The 20094-nt window shown below is 40.2% G+C and overlaps 2 protein-coding genes across 2 annotated transcripts in view; one reads left to right on the top strand and one right to left on the bottom strand.

Moving 5' to 3' along the window:
- The first annotated feature begins 266 nt into the window (after positions 1 to 266).
- Lrrd1 (leucine rich repeats and death domain containing 1) overlaps positions 267 to 20094 on the top strand; it is a 21424-nt gene continuing 1596 nt past the window's right edge. Inside the window, exons 1-4 of the mRNA NM_172879.3 lie at positions 267 to 540; positions 4726 to 6689; positions 13723 to 13921; positions 18924 to 19085. Of these exons, the coding sequence (NP_766467.2) occupies positions 4791 to 6689; positions 13723 to 13921; positions 18924 to 19085 (2260 nt within the window). The 5' untranslated portion in view covers positions 267 to 540; positions 4726 to 4790. The remainder of the gene's footprint in view (positions 541 to 4725; positions 6690 to 13722; positions 13922 to 18923; positions 19086 to 20094) is intronic.
- The window catches only part of Mterf1a (mitochondrial transcription termination factor 1a), a 29369-nt gene continuing 28933 nt past the window's right edge, over positions 19659 to 20094 (bottom strand). Inside the window, exon 3 of the transcript XR_003955677.1 lies at positions 19659 to 19929. The gene's annotated coding sequence lies outside the window, so the exon portion shown is untranslated. The remainder of the gene's footprint in view (positions 19930 to 20094) is intronic.

Here is a 20094-nt window from a genome sequence, read left to right on the forward strand (position 1 = left end):
GTGTGTGCTGTCCTGCCGCTCACCTCAAATTACCTAAATCGCTAGGCTGCAAGATCTCCTAAGGAGAGGACAGTCAACCAGCAAACTGCCCCACAGCTGGCCAGAGAAGGCTGCTGGGCAGCTGAATGACAGCAGGGCTCACCTAAAGCAACCCTTGCGACCAAAGCCAGCTCATAAACGCCAGAGGGAGGCGGGACACAACGGAGCCTGCGCAACCACCATCGCCACAATCACAGACATTCGCGCGCGGGCGTGCCCCCTGCCCACTTCGGAGAGCCACAGAGAGGCTCCACGGGACTGATCTAAGGACTGCTAAGCCCAGGCTAGGTTCTTTTCCCGCCTCCGCATCCCGCATCTCGGGCATCTCGCAACAACTGTAGAGGTGCGCATCCCCCTCCCTTCATGCTCCCAGCCCACCGCTTCTAGCATTTGCATTCTGTCCCAGGCTGCTTTAGCCTCCGCTCAGCGTTCTTCTCCCTACACCGGTCGAAGCATTGAAAAAGTCTTGTAGTTACCTGGATGGCCACATCGTTCAGATAGGTAACAAATTACCGTGTATCCTCAACTCTACTAATACTTGTTTAAAAAAAAAATAGTTTGATTTCGTTTTTGCTTATCTAATTGGCAATGTGTTTTTAAATAGAACTTAATGCTCATGAGAACGGAGATTTTTCTCAAAAACATTTTTTAGAGTGTTATTTATATATTTCAGCCTTTACAACATTTGTGGGACAGAGTACATGTGCGCGCGGGAAGGGGTGCACGGGGAAAGAGGACTCACATATGGAGGTCAGAGGACAAGTTGTTGGAGTCCTCTTTGACCTTCTGCTTCCACCGTGTGGGTCCCAGACATCAAACTCCTGTTGTCAGCCTTGGCAGCAAACGCCTTTCGCAGTCAAGCCATCTCACTGGGTAATTGATAGCAACTCCGGCAGTGGAATACTTTGAGGGCTAGGCTGGTAAAGCTTGTTTTTCAGATACCTGTTTTCAAATAAGTTCACTGGTTCACTACCATGAAGATGTTAACAGTCTACACTACTCAGTAACGTAGTCACCGGAAATACATACGGCTATGACTAGGGAGCTGCCTTGTAATTTCACTTATTTTTCATTGGAAAAGATACATGTTGTTAGTGTTTACCATATTGGAAAATACCATATATTAAGGTCTTGATGTTATCTCTTTCTCCCTGTGGGGAGAAGGCATGTAATATCACCAACTATTACTTCTAAGAAGCTGTATAAGACATCATACTTGCTTTTCCAGTACCTAATTTTCCTTTGGGGTGTCCTATCCCTCTATACCAGTGATTCTTAGCCTTTGTGTTGGGATCTCTTTAGGGGTCAAATGAACCTTTTACAGAGATCACCTAAGATCATTGGAAAACAGTCTTTTACATTTCAGTTCATAACAGTAGCAAAATTGCAGTTATGAGTAGCCTCAAAAATAATTTTATAGTTGGGATCACCCCAACGTGAGGAACTGTATATAGTAAAGCGTCTCAGTAGGAAGGGTGAGACCACTGCTCTATACTACAGCGTCCATAGCATTTGTGATTTAGGGGAGGCAGATGCTACCTCAGGCTTAGGCTCAACCATGCATGTGGATTGAAAAAGCATTCTTGGAGTTCCAGGCCACAGTCATGGATTCAGTCTTGGACATGTGAACTTGGACAGTGGAAAGGAAGCTTTGGTCTCGGGCTCACTTATCCTCACTCTGAAACACTACAGTCCTCGTTTTTTTAAAAAGCTTTGGCTCTTAAAAACTCTCTGTGTGCCACAATGTAAACATACATAATACCATAATACATAATAGCACTTTTAATTGGTTCCAATTAAAGTGGGATCTGATGATACAAGCTGTAAGCCCAGCTGCCCAGGCAGGGGGTTAAGAAAGGAGAGCTCCGGGGTTCACATCAGTCTGGGCTACAGAAAACTCCAGTCTTAAAATAAACCAGTAGATCTTCATATTATATTTAAATCACAAAGAAGATGAGCTTTTCTGCATAAAGATAACCAAACACCTGACTTCTTGAACTCTGGCCTTAAACCCCATATGGTCAACTCTCACTGAGATCCAAGCAAGAAGTTTTGTGAGACATGACACACTGATTTTAAAACGCATGTGGAAACGTCAAGGCCTGAGAATAATCACCGTCACTTTGAAAGGAAAGTTGGAGTGAGCACACTTGCCCTATCAGACACAAGGTTTATTGGAAGGTTGTAATAATTAAGATGTGTTATTAATAGACGGAAACAGGACTCGCAGGAAGCACTTCCAGATGCTCTTATTCCAAGCAGAAAGCACTGGCGAGTGCACCATCCACTGAGTTGTTGGGTGCCTTTGGCTAGGCTATGAGAAATAAACTCCATCCCTATCTCTCAGCATCCACAGGGCTACATGGATCACATAACCAATTAAAGAGCAGACACGAAAGATTTCGGAATTTGTGGCTTCCCTACTCTGCCCCCATCTCTGTAATCATTCAGTTAAGTTCTCCTCAAGGCACCAGTTTGAGTGGGTCTTCTTTAGCCAGTGGAATCTTGTTACCAAAAAAAAAAAAAAAAAAAAAAAAAAAAGCTTTTTTAAAAAATATATATATAAATATTTTAGCTTCCCATATTGTCACCCATGCAATATGTCTGGATTATGAGTTAGTAAATTTCTCCTTTGTAATGCTTAATTAGTTACTGAATAGGTAACTTTCTTACTGAATTCCTACTGAATTCCAAGTTTGTCGGCTTCAAGTATTTTCTGGGACATTGGAACACTGGCGAAGGCTTAGCTATGTCAGAATTCAATCTTAAAAGGCACTTATAATAAGATAATACGAAAAGAGAGCACGTGGATCCATACACCAGACTAACTCATAACTGCCCAAATTTCTTCAGTTGATGAGGAGCAGACAAGTATATCCATATATGCAATAGGATGCTACTCAACAATAAACAATTGATGAACAACATTATATGAATATGACCACGAATATGAAGTATTAGGGTATTATAGGGTATTAGTTTACGGGTTATGAGAACGTCAAAGTTCCAGGAGGTGAGTTTCTGTGAAACTCTTTGCCTCGTGAGTGCTCCGAGGCCTCTCGGCCTGCCAGGCAGACTTCACTGGAGTGTGCGTAGCGCATGTCCATCAGTGGATGAACAGATAATGAAAATATGGTTCATATACACAATGGACTTTGATTCCACCATATGAAAATAGAATTATAACATTTCCAGGAAAATGGAGGTGACAGCAAAACATGAAGGTGTATGATGTAATCCGGAATCACCTGAAGATTCTTGATTTTAATCTGTATATATGTGTAAATTTATGTGTGTGAGTGCAGGTCATGAAACTAGAAAGACAACCACAGAGGGGAGGACGAGAATTTGAGGGATGAAGAGGAGAAAAGCAAACAGAAAGAGGAGGTAATGAAATACATGTAACATGAGAGCAGAGGAGATTCAAGGTAGGCAGATGGTGTGAAAGAGGAAAGGGGGTAGAAGAGAGGGGAAGGGCATGAGAAAGAATAATGTGGAGCTGGGATGTAGCTCAGTTAGTAAAGTGGCTTGCTAGCATACATACAATCCTTGAGATCCATCCCTACCACCACAGAAATCAGACACTGTAGCTCATGCCTATATTTCAAGTACTCAGGAAGTAGAGGCAGGAGGATCGGAAGTATGAGGGTGTTCTCAGCTACAGAGTTCAAGGACAGCCTAGGATACATGAGACTCTAGCTCAAAGAAAGAACAAATAAGTAGAAAATGCTATCATAAAACCCACTAATTTGAATGTTAGTCTAATATTTCATTTAAACTCTCTGTCCACCCCCACCCCCCAAAGCTAGGCATGATGAAATATGACTTTGAAACTCTGTTAAGTTTTATGACAGGCTGTTCAAAATAGTGAGTGCTGGACTAGCCAGGGCTGCATAGTAAGCCTCTGTCTCAAAATAAATAAATAGATAGATGATAGATAGATAGATAGATAGATAGATAGATAGATAGATAAAAATAAATAAATAAATAAATAAATAAATAAATAAATAAATAGATAAATAGGAAAAATGAATGCTGTGTTAAACAGTAGGCCTGATGACATTATTCACTCTTGATTCCAATCAATCTCAAAGGAAAATTTTCAGTCTCTCAAGACAGGCTGTCACTATGCATGCTGCTTGGTAGGAAATTCTTTAGGAATCTTGACAGATCTGGCCTCTTGGGGTTCAGGTAAGATGTGTATTGGGAACTGGCACTAAGGAATCAGGATGGCGAGCTGGTGCAGTACTGGGAGGGGGGTCTAGACGACAGAAAAAAAATCAGGGTGTTCTACTGGGATCTGTTTGGTTCCCTGTGAATGAAGGCAGAGAGCAAGGAGATGCACAACAGGATTGTTGCAGAGCTGGTCACACTGGAGGTCGGACTTAGAGAAATGTAAGGACGATCTGAAGAAAGCCTATCAAACAGTCTGGCCAGAGTGGCCTGGGGATTGCCAGTGAGTGCCTGATGCAGTTGAGATCTGGGATAAAGCCATGAACAGGAGGAGGGAGCTGAGGGGAGGGAGATGTATGCACGCAATCCACTGGCAGTGGGGCAGGTGGGCCAACGGTGGCTGCAGCTGGATTTGGAGTGGCTGAGGGAGAGATGAAGATCTGCACTTAGCCTAGTGTCTGTAATTTCAGCATCTTTGTCATACTTCCAGTGATATCAACATTTGTCTTTTAGGTTCAAAGGAAAAAACACAAAAGATTAAAGTTATAGTCTTAGTTCGTGCAAGAGTTTCCAGTAAGATGTCTGAAGATGGGAGTAATGTGGAGCCTGGAGGATTTCCTAGATTTGAGTCACTGGAGGAGCCTGGATCTGAAATATCAGATCTCTTGGATGAAGCTTCTCCTTACTCAAAAAGTAAAGATTCCAACCAGATTTATGAAGCAAATCCTTCAAAGGACACAGAACAGTCAGCAGCTTCCTTCACAAGCCAGCTTGATAGAAACGAAGAGAAAAATACAGGAATTCCATTTTCAGAAACTAACATAGCAGATATCATCCCACTGTCAATAGAAGAAAGTCTGCAGAGCTCTGGGTCATCAGAGACTAAGATGGCTGAAGATTATTACCCAGTCAAATTTCCAACTGGGAGGAAATTTAGAGGACGAATCTTTAATGGAAATCAGAAAGGATTGGACATGAAGTCTGATAACTTTACAGTTAATCTTGATGCCAAGGGTTTACAAGAATTCCCTGTAGACATTGTCAAAGTCAAATATGTAAAATATCTATATTTAGATAAGAATCAAATAAAAAATTTCCAAGGGATAGACCCAGGGGATTTGCTAGGACTTGAAATTCTGTCCTTGCAAGAAAATGGATTGTCATCAATTCCCTTGGAAATTCAGTTGTTTCACAACTTAAAGATACTAAATGCCAGTTACAATGAGATATCACAGATACCCAAAGAACTACTACAACTTGAGAATATGAGACAACTCCTCTTAAATAGTAATCATATTGACACTTTACCTTCTGGCTTAGAACATCTTAGATATTTGGAAACTTTAAGTTTGGGTAAAAATATGTTAACATATATACCAGATTCTTTGTCTAGTTTGAAAAATTTGAGAATTCTCAATCTGGAATATAACCAATTAACAATATTTTCAAAATCATTATGCTTCCTTCCAAAATTAAATTCCCTAAACCTTACTGGAAACATGATAGGCAGTTTGCCAAAAGAAGTGAGGGAACTGAAAAATTTAGAAAGCCTTCTAATGGATCACAATAAACTTACTTTTTTGGCAGTAGAAATATTTCAATTGCCCAAAATAAAAGAACTTCATCTAGCTGACAATAAACTGGAAGCCATTTCACCCAAAATTGAGAATTTCAAAGAACTCAGGCTGCTTAACCTTGATAAAAATTTATTGCAAAGCATACCAAAAAAAATTTCCCACTGCGTAAATTTGGAATCTCTTAGTCTTAGTGATAATAATATAGAAGAACTTCCTAAGAAAATCCGTAAGCTTAAAAATTTGAGACAACTCCATGTAAACAGAAATAAAATGATAACAATGACTGAAGAAATCTCACATCTTAGTAATATACACATCCTGGAGTTTTCAGGCAATCAAATCACACATGTTCCTATTGAAATAAAAAACTGCAGAAAAATAACAAGAGTTGAACTGAATTATAACAATATAATGTATTTCCCAGTGGGGTTGTGTGCTTTGCAATCACTTGACTACTTGAGTTTTAATGGAAATTATATTTCAGAAATCCCTGTGGACATGTCGTTCAGTAAGCAGCTGCTTCATTTAGAGTTGAATAGAAACAAACTCACCGTATTTTCAAAACATTTATGTTCTCTCACTAATCTTGAATACCTGGATCTTGCTAAAAACCAAATAATGACAATTCCATCCTGTATCTCTGCTATGGTATCACTCCATGTTCTCATTCTATCTGATAATAAGTTCGAGAGTTTCCCGAAGGAACTGTGTTCTTTAAAAAACTTGCGAGTGCTTGATATTTCAGAAAATAAATTACAGAAAATACCTTTAGAAATATCCAAACTGAAAAGGATCCAGAAGTTAAACTTGTCAAACAATATTTTCACAAATTTTCCTGTTGAACTGTGCCAACTTCAAACTCTTGAGGAGCTGAATATAAGTCAGACAAGTGGGAAAAAGGTAAGACTGTTCTGGGCGTGGAGGGGAGGGAGCCTAGGGGAATCTCAACCTGAGAAACAGTGTACATGTGTCCTCACTAGTTTTCTGTCAACGTGGCAGAAGCTAGACTCATTAGAGAGGAGGAATCATCAATTGAAAAAATGTCTCCATAAGATTGGGCTTTAGACAAGCCTATTGGGTATTGTGTCAGTTAGTGATTGATGGGGGAAGGTCCAGCCCATTGAGTGGAGTTGGAGTTTCCATCTGGGCGGTTGTCCTTGGTTCTATAAGAAAACAGGCTGAGCACACCATAAGGTGCAAGCCAGTAAGCAGCATCTTTGCATGGCCTCTGCACCCTGCCTCCAGGTTCCTGCCCTGCTTGAATTTCTACACTTAATGCTTTTGAAGATGAGCTATTATATGGAACTGTGAATGAAGCAAACCCTTTCCTTCCCAAGTTGCTTTTGGTCGTAGTGTTGAATCACAGCAATAGTAACCCTGACTAACAACATGCAACTGCTTATACGTGTATTTTAAACAGGTGACATTTCCTACGTTTAAAAAAACATGGCTTAGAGACACTCTACACAAATGCTTTACAGGGTATTTCATATAAATGCAATGTGAAACAAAGAAAAATTTTGTAGATTACTTCCTATTTAATTCACTCGGAGATTTTTCAAATTGTATGCATGTGTTGTATATGTATGCGTTCCTGTGGCTGTATGTATGGATGCATGTAGGAGCATATGGGTACACATGGGTATAGGAATATACAAGCTACATGTGTCCTCAGTTGTGCTCCATTTTTTGCTGCTGCTGTTGGTAGTGCTGCTGCTGGTGGTGGTGGTGATGCTGCTGCTCCTGCTGCTGCTGCTGCTGCTGCTGCTGCTGCTGCTGCTGCTGGTGCTGCTGCTGCTGGTGCTGCTGCTGGTGCTGGTGCTGTTGCCGTTGATTAGGCAAGGTCTCAGTATGAAGCCATGTCAGAAGCCATCTAAGAAAGGCTATGGCAAGCAAGTGAATTTTCTGGAGATGGCCCACTATTTTACATGGCTTTGATGGATGTGCTCTAGAGGCAACGTCCCCAGAGATGTTATCCCAGGATTTCCTCTGGTTGCTGATATGACTTTGCTGCCACTATTACATTGCCTAACTATTCCTGGGCATCAGGAATTCCTGCCTATTGGGCAGATTCCCTGAAGAATCAATATGAAGACATGCTTTCATGTAGTAATGCCGTGTAGAAGAATTAATGATCTCAAAATATCTGATAATTTTTAGAATTCCTAAATTGATAAAAGAAATTTCAAACCCCATGTAGATTAAAAGCTACAGATAGAGCTCTGTAAAGCTTCATGGCTCATGCACTAATTGCATAGGAGAAGAACAAGTTTGGAACAAATTTCGAATCATGCCACTATCTGGTAACTAAGGGTCATAAGCTGGAATGGACAATTTAGTGTAGGTTCAAGGACAAAAAAAAAATAAGATTGACTAGTTTATCTACATAAGACTTCAAAATAAGACACAGGGAAGATAATTGTCCTCTTGGCAAAACCACACTAACTTGTGACATAAAAATTATTGTATTAAACATATAATGAACCCATGGTGCCAGAAAATAGATAAGGAATGTTCAGTCAGGTACTAGTCTTAATGGAAAGACATGTGAACAATTCTGCTGTAACTCTCCCTAAAAATTATCAATCTATGGCATGATCTATTGCCTTAAACTTCTTATAAAATTATGGAATATAAAAGTGCTCAGAAAACCATGTTATCAATTAGTCCCAAGAAAGTACAAAAACTAAGAAAACCAAAAAAAGTGGTGGTGTAACCCTTTTCTGCTTAATCCAGTGTGCATGTGTTCTGTATGTCTGACTTTCAAACTCTGAGCCTCTTGCCTAATCAAAACCCAAGAGTTAAAGAGTAAAGAGCCCAAGTTACTGAATTAATTTTCTTAATCCCCTGTTGCTCTCAGCAAGAGTTAAATTGCCAGATTTGCTCCTGAATACCAAAAGAGTTAAATTGCCAGAAGCCATCAGCTTTTGACCCATGCTATGCCACCTTGCTGCGTTTCTTGGCTCTGAGCAGATTCTGGCACCTGGCATCCTTTGAACATGCTGTGTAGACCAGGTTGGCCTTGGAACTCACATATATCTGCCTGCTTTGCTTCTTCTTTGATGGCTGGGATTAAATGTGGGTGTCACCATGCCCATTGTTTCCACCTCATTTTGGAGAAAGGGTCTCTTACTCTCAAACTGACTAGTTTAGTTGTCTAATAAATGTGCCTCTACCCAAACCCGTCTGCACTAGGGCTATATGCAAAACCTAACTTGCAAGTAGGTGCTGAGGATGCAAAGTCAGATCCTCACACTTGCAGGCACTTTATTGACTGAGTCATTTACTTAACTCCCATCCTAAGTTTTAACTTGTCCAACTCATGAATGGCTCTGGGTTCAATCTCCACTACCAACAATGCATTGCTGAAATTCTAGAATATTGAGAAGATAGGAATTATTCCACAAGCATATCATGATAAAACTACTATATATTGCTTTAATATACTTGTAATCTTTTTCTTATACATGTTTATAAGCATTTATAAAAATAATGTAAGCTCAATTTAAAATTTTATTCTACATAAGCATTCTCTTTCACAGGACATAATACTCTTCCCAATAAGTTTTATAATAAATACATGGTTTAACTAATTAATCCCCTGCCAAGCATTTAGAAATTTTCTTCATGATAATGCTTTTTAAAAATTTCCTCATAAATGCATTTTTCACATTTAAAGCTCTTTTCTTTGGAAATTACTCTTGAAAATTTGATAGATTATTGGTTTGTTGATTTGTTTATTGTGCTAGGGATCAAACCCAAACCTTACACATGGTAGGCAATGTCTCTAGTATGGAATTATACCTCAAGCCTTGGAAATACTATTTACATTTTTAAAATTAAAAACAATTATTGATATATCCTTAGATCACAATAACAACAGCTATAATCCAACTATCTTTAATGCTGGACTATTTATTTTTAAAAATCTGTTCATAAAAATCTTCCTTGAATTTTGTCAAATGCTTTCTCAGCATCTAACCAAATGATCATGTGGTTTTTGTCTTTGAGTTTGTTTATATAGTGAATTACATTGATGGATTTCTGTATATTAAACCATCTTTGCATCCCTGGGATAAAGCCTACTTGGTCATGATGGATGATCGGTTTGATGTGTTCTTGGATTAGGTTTGCAAGAATTTTATTGAGTATTTTTGCATCAATATTTATAAGGGAAATTGGTCTGAAGTTCTCTTTCTTTGTTTGGTCTTTGTTTGGTTTAGGTATCAGAGTAATTGTGGCTTCATAGAATGAATTGGATAGAGTACCTTCTGTTTCTATTTTTTGGAATAGTTTGAGGAGAATTGGAATTAAGTCTTCTTTGAAGGTCTGATAGAACTCTGCACTAAACCCATCTGGTACTGGGCTTTTTCTGGTTGGGAGACTATTAATGACTGCTTCTATTTCTTTAGGGGATATGGGGCTGTTTATATCGTTAATCTGATCCAGATTTAACTTTGGTACCTGGTATCTGTCTAGAAAATTGTCCATTTCATCCAGGTTTTCCAGTTTTGTTGAGTATAGCCTTTTGTAGCAGGATCTGATGGTGTTTTGGATTTCTTCAGGATCTGTTGTTATGTCTCCCTTTTCATTTCTGATTTTGTTAATTAGGATACTATCCCTGTGCCCTCTAGTTAGTCTGGCTAAGGGTTATCTATCTTGTTGATTTTCTCAAAATACCAACTCCTGGTTTGGTTGATTCTTTGTATAGTTCTTTTTTTGTTTCTACTTGGTTGATTTCAGCCCTGAGTTTGATTATTTCCTGCTGTCTACTCCTCTTGGGTGAATTTGCTTCCTTTTGTTCTAGAGCTTTTAGATGTGCTGTCAAGCTGCTAGTGTGTGCTCTCTCTATTTTCTTTTTGGAGGCACGCAGAGCTATGAGTTTTCCTCTTAGGAATGCTTTCATTGTATCCCATAAGTTTGGGTATGTTGTGGCTTCATTTTCATTAAACTCTAAAAAGACTTTAATTTCTTTATTTCTTCCTTGACCAAGGTATCATTGAGAGAGTGTTGTTCAGCTTCCACGTGAGTGTTAAGTTTCTATTATTTATGTTGTTATTGAAGATCAGCCTTAGTCCGTGGTGATCTGATAGTATGCATGGGATAATTTCAGTATTTTTGTATCTTTTGAGGCCTGTTTTGTGACTGATTATATGGTCAATTTTGGAGAAGGTACCATGAGGTGCTGAGAAGAAAGTATATCCTTTTGTTTTAGGGTAAAATAATTCTGTAGATATCTGTTAAATCCATTTGTTTCATAACTTCTGTTAGTTTCACCGTCTCTTTATTTAGTTTCTGTTTCCAGGATCTGACCATTGATGAGAGTGGGGTGTTAAAGTATCCCACTATTATTGTGTAAGGTGTATTGTGTTAAGGTGCTTTGAGCTTTACTAAAGTTTCTTTAATGAATGTGGCTGCCCTTGCATTTGGAGCATAGATATTCAGAATTGAGACTTCATCTTGGAAGATTTTAACTTTGATGTGTGTGAAGTGCCCCTTCTTGTTTTTTTTTTTTTTTGTTTTGTTGTTGTTTTTTGTTTTTTGTTTGTTTGTTTGTTTTTTGATAACTTTGGATTGGAAGTCAATTTTATTCGGTATTAGAATGACTACTTCAGCTTGTTTCTTCAGACAGTTTGCTTGGAAAATTGTTTTCCAACCTTTTATTCTGAGATAGTGTCTGTCTTTGTCCCTGAGGTGGGTTTCCTGTATACAGCAAAAAGTTCAGTCCTGTTTATGTAGCCAGTCTGTTAGTCTATGTCTTTTTATTGGGGAATTGAGTCCATTGATGTTAAGAGATATTAAGGAAAAGTAATTGTTACTTCTTGTTATTTTTGTTGTTAGAGTTGGGATTCTGTTCTTGTGGCTATCTTCTTTTAGGTTTGTTGAAGGATTACTTTCTTGCTTTTTCTAGGGCGTCATTTCCCTTCTTGTGTTGGAGTTTTCCCTTTATTATCCTTTGAAGGGCTGGATTCATGGAAAGATATTGTGTGAATTTGGTTTTGTCATGGAATACTTTGGTTTCTCCATCTATGGTAATTGAGAGTTTTGCTGGGTATAGTAGCCTGGGCTGGCACTTGTGTTCTCTTAGTGTCTATATAACATCTGTCCAGGATCTTCTGGCTTTCATAGTCTCTGGTGAGAAGTCTGGTGTAATTCTAGTAGGCCTGCCTTTATATATGACTTTACCTTTTTCCCTTACTGCTTTTAACATTCTATTCTTATTTAGTGCAGTTGTTGTTCTGATTATTATGTGTCATGAGGAATTTCTTTTTTATTCCAGTCTATTTGGAGTCCTATAGGCTTCTTATATATTCATGGGCATCTCTTTCTTTAGGTTAAGGAAGTTTTCTTCTATAATTTTGTTGAAGATATCTACTGGCCCTGTAAGTTGAAAAATCTCCATTCTCATCTACTCCTATTGGTGTGACCAAGCTCCTGTTTTTCTGGGATCCTAGCATCCTAAGACCCTGGGTGTGTTACAGCACCTGGAAGTGGTGTCTCCTCTGAGGACCGTGGGGCTGTCTGGTGTGTTCGAAACCAAGGTGTACTAGTACAGATCAGAAGGAACCCAAGCTGCTGGTCAGGCAGGGCTGCCCTGTCCTTGCTTCTGCTGTCACAAGCCCATCACAATTGGTTTGGAATAGATGTTGTGTTCCACTCACCAGTGATCCTAAGATGGTGTGGGCCATCCACTGAGTTCGTGCCCAAGGTGGCCCAGAACTGGTGCCGACCAGAAGGGACTTGTGCCCCCGGTCAGGCAGGTTTTCTGCTTCTCTGCTGCTGGCTCATCCCTTGCATGATTGGATTGGAACCGATGTTATGTTCCACTCATCAGTGATCCTAAGATCGTCTGGAGAGTCCTCTGGGGACCATGGGACCTTCTTCGGAGTTCGAGCCCAAGGTGACCCAGAGCTGGCATTGACCAGATGTACTCAGGACTTTCTTAGGGAAGCTTAGAAGCTGTACTCATGGGAGAAGTTATAAATGATTCATAAGAAAAATCCAATCAATTCAATATCTCCAAGTTGTACAAATATTTAAAAACCCCAAGCATGTGACATGTGGAGAACAAGACCAATAGTGGAAGATGGCACAGTGGTGACTGCATCATGTGACTCAGCTTTGTGGATTTTTGTCAAGCATCTGTGCTGGCTTTATGACTTCCACTGTTCCCATTAGATGTGGCTGTGCCAGTGTGGTCTGTGTGTGAGTGTGTGGTCTGTGTGTGAGTGTGTGGTCTGTGTGTGTGGTGTGTGTATGTTGTATGTGTGTTTGCATACATGTGTAGTGTGTGAGTATAAATGTGCTATGTGTATGTGATGTGTGTAGTGGTATGTTTACAATATGTGTGTTGTGTGTTGTATATGTGTTGTATATATGTGTGTATAGTAGGTGGGTTGTGTGTATGGTATATGTGTGCAGTGTGTTTGTGATATGTGGTATGTATGTGGTGTGTGTGTGGTATGTGTGGGGTGGTATATTATGTGGGGGATGTAGTGCATGTGTGTGGTATGTGTTTGGTGTGCAAATGTGTGTAAGAGTGGATGTCTTTATCACTCTTTGTGAGGAGATTAGGGAAAAGTATGACTGATTAGTTGGAACAATTTGAGGGAAAAAAAAACAAAGCAGCATCAGCCTTAGGGAAACAAGAAAGGAGTCGGGGGTGCAGCCACTGAGCTGGCTTGGGAAGAGAGTGGGCCCAAAGCAACAGTGTCAACTAGGGAGCACTGATAAGACTCAGGGACTTGTGGGTGCTACACAGAAGCCCAAGGATTTCAGGGTATGGAGTCACTAAGAACTGTAACAGAATGAAAGTATCTCCTTACACAAAGGCTGGAACAAAACTCTATTCTTCCAGTTGTTTTCAGGGGGAAATTTGGGAGACAGATATTTGTGGATTTATAAACTTATAATTCTGTAATCATCCTTGCAGTTAACAAGACTTCCAGAAGAGGTGTCTCATATGACTCAACTCAAAATACTCAACATCTCAAACAATGCCATCAAAGATATTCCAAAAAATATAGGGGAGCTGAGAAGTCTGGTTAGTTTTTATGCGAGCAACAATCAAATAAGTTCTCTTCCATCATCCTTTCTGTCTTTAGAAGTTCTACAGAGCCTAGATCTCAGAGGTATGTGTCAAACATAATAAGCAAAAAGTAGAATCTGTAAGCAGAACACTGATCTCAAATTGCAGCTTTTTCTGAAAAAATAAAGAATGTCAATGCATAAAGTGGGCATTAGAGGGAGAGGGGTACTTAGAGGAAATGAGCACAACGTTGAAGAATTGGTTTCTTGCTGTGAATCTAGAGATGCAGGAAACAGGTGTTATGGTGGGGGAAATGGGGAAGAAGAGGAGCTTTGGATGGGAAGCTGGGAAAACAGCAATATGGGCAGGTGCATAAATAACACTATGGATATTTGAAAAGACATAATGACTCATACATGATGTTTACTAAAATGGCATGTAGTATATGTATATATGGGGATATAGACAGTTTAAATGAAGTTATGTTATTTGGGGTGATAAGACTCCCCCAAGAGCCATGGATGATGTAATGAAAACTCCAGTACTAGCCATGAGAAATGTCTTTCTAGCTGTTGGTCAGGGAAGTCCAACAGACTTCCAAAATGATCAATATTGCCATCGACTGACTTCCAGAATGAGATGGTAAGACCTATTATTACTCAAGACACCATACACTTTGGACACTGGACTTGGAAATATCAAGCTGGAACAAACCTAGAAGCCTCCTCCCTGAGAACTGGGTCTCGTACTGTCAGACAGTGTTATGCAAGTTCTCAAGGGAGAGGAGCAACCAGTGGTCCTACACAGCTTCAAGCTTATGAAACACAAGCATGACTGCACAGGAAGATATTCACAAGGCCAGGCGCGACACTTTTGCCTTTGAGACAACTGACAGTTATACGATTGGATTTAAGGCCCACTCAAATGGAAGATATTGATGCCTGTACTATAAACCTATCAAACTATCCACAACCGAAAGATCACAGACTGGAGAGGAGAACCTACAATTGGCAGCTTCCTAAATCAATATAATTTTCTATTGCTTTCTAAATAATTATCCTTAATACCACAGATAAATGCATCTCTCACCCTCATCAAAGAAGCTTCTTTTTACAACAGATGAAGACTATTTTAAAAAATCCACAACCTGTGAGAATTCAGGGGATAAGTTACTGTGGTACCCAACCCATCTGATGTATCTGCAATGCAACTCTTAAACCTAAGACTTAGGGAAAATGGTGGAAGAGAGGACAGGAAAACTGTAAGAGTCTGGGGCTTAGGATGTCTGCTGTTACTAGTGTCCCCTAGGCATAATGGGGAAGTTCATGTGTCCATGAACTCTCAACAACATGGTTGCTTGAACAAGACCAGGATAATGACAATCTTAGTTAACATGCCACTGTAGACAAGGGAAATTCACATGGCCTCACCACTAGGTGAAGAGCTACAGGCTACAAGTAGATACAGAGAGGGAGGATCAGCTTTCTCTGTGAACAAGCTACCCAATCAGTTACCCAATCCCAAATGGTCACATGCACATGAGTGATGCTAAATGGACTCAGTGAGTAATATATATATACATATATGTATATGTATACATATATGTATATATATCATAGCACATACATGTAATAATAATGGTAAAGAAGCAAGCATAGCAAGGGTTGGAGATGGGTGAGGAGAGGAGCGAGTGATGTGAGTGCTGTACTTATATATAAGTTCTCAAAAAGAAAACTATTAAAAAAGAAAAATACCAACCAATGAACAAAAGTTCACAGAGCCCTCTGCTCTGTTGGAGCCTGGAAATACATTGCCTGGAGATGCTTGAGCCAGAACAACATCAGGACAGACTGGCCAGGGGCATCATACCCTGCCTTCAGGCTGGGGCAGTTCTTGTTGTTCCACTTCAGATTTAGAAATATTCAAAGCCATTGTGTCAATCAAGCTCCAAAGCCAGCTGGGGTGGCTTCTCACAGGTCAGGGAAAGCCATGTTTCTACATCCTCTCCCAAGCTCCGGTCTGAAGGCTCCATTTCTAGCAGGGCCACGGAGAGTTAAGGTTTCCACAGAAGTAGCAATGGCCAGAAGCAGTGACTGAGGAAAGAAACAAATGGTCACATATCTACTCTCTATTTAGAGCAGTGGTTCTCAACCTTCCTGCAGATCTTTAATAGTTTCTCATGTTGTGGTGATTCCCCTTCTGCCCCAAAATTATTTTCGGTGCTACTTCGTAACTGTAATCTTGCTACTGCTATACGTCGTAATGTAAATAACTGTGTTTGCCAATGGTCATAGGTCATGCCTGTGAGAAGGTCTTTCAATTTCCAAAGGGGTTGAGACCCACAGACTGAGAACTACACTTTTAGCATGGAATGATGGAATGAATGGTCAAGCTTTAAGCACTGAGCCTGACATGGTTTTAACAGATATTAGAATCTCTGCCCCCCTCCAAAGTATGGAATATTAAATGAAAGGAAAGAATATGGGCATGGGGAACCTGGGAAGGACAGTTCTCTCACTGACACGGCCCAGGTTTCTTTGTAGTCTACTTAAAGCCATAGTGCTGGTTTTAGTTCCCACCCTCCCAGATAGCCTGTTGGCTAGTTTTCTGATAACATTACATCTGTAGTCTACAGCAACATCGGTTCTGATCCTAGTCCCTCTGCCAGATCAGTTACTATTATGATAATACCACTGTCTACAGTGCTCACACAGAGCTCTAAAAGGATCTTACATTTCTGTTTCTATATTTTGTAATTTCCATACAGAGTCATTGGCTTTCCTGTGACATTCCATACATCTATGCCTTTATTCTTTGCTCCCATTGCCGTCCCCCTATCCCTGACTTCCCTATGTTTCTCCCCTCCTCTTGCCAGTACACCTTTCTGCTTTCATGGTGCATTTATTCCATTGCTCTGTTTTTTGTCTTCCGGCTTCCTCCTTTAAGATCTTTTTCTCCTCCTCTTCATGGTTCTCTTGCTACTTTCATCTCTCTCTCTCTCTCTCTCTCTCTCTCTCTCTCTCTCTCTCTCACACACACACACACACAAATATATATGCATATGTACACACACATGAGCATAAAAATACACACACATGTACATATATGCACATAAACATGCATGCACATGTACACACACACAAATTACAATTTTGAGTTCTGGGGCTGGAGAGTTGGCTCAGCAGTTAAGAACACTGGTTACTCTTCTGGAGGATCCAGATTCTATTCTAAGACACACATGGCAGCTCACAACTGTCTGTAACTCCAGTATTAGGAGACCCCTCTTCTAATCTCTACAGGCACAAGGACTTCACATAGTACATACATATACCTGCAGGCAAACCACCCATACACATAAAATAATAAATTAATTTAAATCTTTTAAATCTAGAGGCTGCATATAAGAAATAATTGTGCTTTCCATCCTTTTTTTCCATTTTTATTAGATATTTTCTTCATTTACAATTCAAATGCTATCCCAAAAGTCCCTTATACCCTCCCCCCACCCTGCTTTCCAACCCACTCCCTCCTGCTTCCTGGCCCTGGCATTCCCCTGTATTGGGGTATATAATCTTTGCATGTGCTTTCCATTCTTAGTCTGGCTTAATTTGATTAACATAATGAGCTTCACTACTAATTTTTCTACAGCTATAATTGCGTCATTTAACTCTTTGTGGTTGGGTAAGCTTGCATTTTGTACATTTGTCGTGGGTCGACGTCTCAGCAGTTTCCTTTCTTAGCCCTTGTGAGGAGTGCACGTAAACACGGCAGGCTATGGTGTATTAGCTGAGTGTGTTCATGATTCCCAGGAACGGCATCACTAGCTCTTTGTTTGGTTTGTTGGTTTGTTTGTTGGTTTTAGCCTTATAAAAGACCCCCACCACTGATTTCCAGAATGACTGTACTCTCTCTACTCTCACCTGTAGTGTATGAGGTCTCTCTTCCCTCACATCCATTTGCTGCTTGAAAAAATATATATCCTTACCAAAGTATAATATCCAAACTGAAAGAGTGTACACTGCCAAACTGCAGCCCTCCTAATGCTGCATGAGCTGTGCCAGGCATTGATTCTCAATACCATGATTCAGTAAGAGGAACGGGCCTTCGTCTACATTTGTATCTAACAGAAGTCTAAAATACATAAATAATTAGTACGAGGGAAGCTTGCTAATGTGAGATGACATTCAACAACACTAAAGGCTGGCAATGCTCCTGTGAATCTAAAATTATTCCAGTCAGGATTGGCCTTCATTAAAACAAGTAACAGTAGATTCTGGCAAGGATGTCAAGGAAAGGGAAGCTACCACATGGAGATGTCAATGAACCTAGCCACAGTGGAAGTCAACCTGGAGGTTGCTCAGAAAACAGAAACTGGATCTCCCCTTGTGACCTTAATACCACACCTGTGCTCACACCAAGACCATAAGTGAATGAATCACAGAGACACCAGTACATCAGTGTATACTGAACAGCGTTTCCTCCTGAGCAAGTGTAATGGAACCAACCTAGTGTCCAACAGCAGAGGATTGATAGGGAAAAATGATGTACACTCAAAAAAATCCTGCAGTCATGTCATTTGCAGGAAACAGAAGGCAGTGGGTGATCATTTAAATGGATTAAGCGAGTCTCACCCAGACAAATCATTTGTGCTTCCTATATTTTATATAAATACAAAAGGAAGCATGCATGAAAAGGTAAGATTGTAGAGAACACAGGGGACAGAGGGGGATGAGAAAATGGAGGGTCAGTTCCTCGGGGGAATATGCTCAACATACAATATAAAACTTTAACATTTTAAAAAGTGTATTTCAAAAATAGTACATACTGTTCAAAGTCATCTGCTATATTGCAAAAGGATGGACTCTGGCCTTAGGAGACCACCCCTAGGAAACGCCAGAACCACAATGATTTTTATACACCCTCCTTTTCCCTCTAAGCATGGACATAAGTAAGAACCTTGGAACTGTCATCATTGTGAGTGTCCTTGGGTACTTTGCCATGACAGTAGACTTCTGCATGCATAGCTTCTGATGCTACAGTTTAAGTCTACAGTCTGAAGTTTAATTCTACCGAAAGGTGTATTCATTACCGTTTTTCCTTACTAGGAAACAATATGACAGCTTTGCCCAGTGGTATCTACAAACTTTCATCTCTGAAAGAGATAAATTTTGATGACAATCCTTTGATGAGACCGCCAATGGAAATCTGTAAAGGAAAAGAGATGCATATGATCACATGCTATCTCCAAAGAGCGGATGAAAGAGATGGTGGGTTATAAATGAGGGATCAACTTCACAAGAAACTGTCTGTTATCTGTACAGTAAAAGAGCTTGCTTTGTTTGGAGACTTTGATCTGGCATAAAATTACATTATTTACCATCTTCCTTTATGTGGAGGTCAGCGGTTTATGTCAATAAATCTGATTATTTAGTCTCAGGGGATTGGAATATCTAAAATTGGTCCCCAATCATCCTATCATGAAGCATATCTGATATGCTACACAAGAGCATATGTCAGTGTAAGCTAATGACAGAATTGTGTTGACTAGTGCGGTCCTTTGTAAGCCTCGTGATACACTCATGCACGTGGCTGCCATGCAGAAGCTTTTCTGAGACTTGAGCCTCCCAGAGAGAAGGAGCTTGAGGAGAATGAAGTCGCAGCGGCTGTCTCCTTTAACTCAGGCTGACTGTGCTATATCAAAGGGAGGAGAGTGCCACGTGTCCATGTACTATTTCTATCCTGTATAGGGAAAGGTGGTCAAGATAGGTGACTGAACCCCCATGCTAAACTTCTGCTTCTCCAGTTCTCAGAGAAACAGGATTCGTGATGATCTGCCTTTTACGTTGGAAAGTTCGGTAGGCAATGTCAGTAGCTCTGAGACTGGGAAAGGGGCGAGTCCTGGACATTGCCCACCTTTCTGTGCACTTGACTTGCCTTCGTCCTGCAGTTTTGATCCGCAGGGGAGCTGGGAAGGAGCGCGCGAGGCTTATTTATCCTGCGGTTTACAGGGGTCATAGAGTGCCTTTCTCCGCACTGTTTAAAGCAATTGGATTTTCTTCTTATCATTAGCATGAAATACAGTCGGAGGGAGTAATAGTGTATATACAATTTCTGAAATGAAAAGACCAGAATATATTAGACACGATATGGAGCACGGGAGTTCCCTAATTCTTGAAGAGTCTCACGGTACTCTAGTCATCAAGGGTGACTGTACATCGCACTATCTAGAAGTTTCCTCTTTTAAATAGGCACTAATGGGTCTGGAGATATGGCTCA

The sequence above is a fragment of the Mus musculus genome, chromosome 5 (genome assembly GCF_000001635.26).
Source record: "Mus musculus strain C57BL/6J chromosome 5, GRCm38.p6 C57BL/6J".
In the NCBI taxonomy this organism is placed as follows: Eukaryota; Metazoa; Chordata; class Mammalia; order Rodentia; family Muridae; genus Mus; species Mus musculus.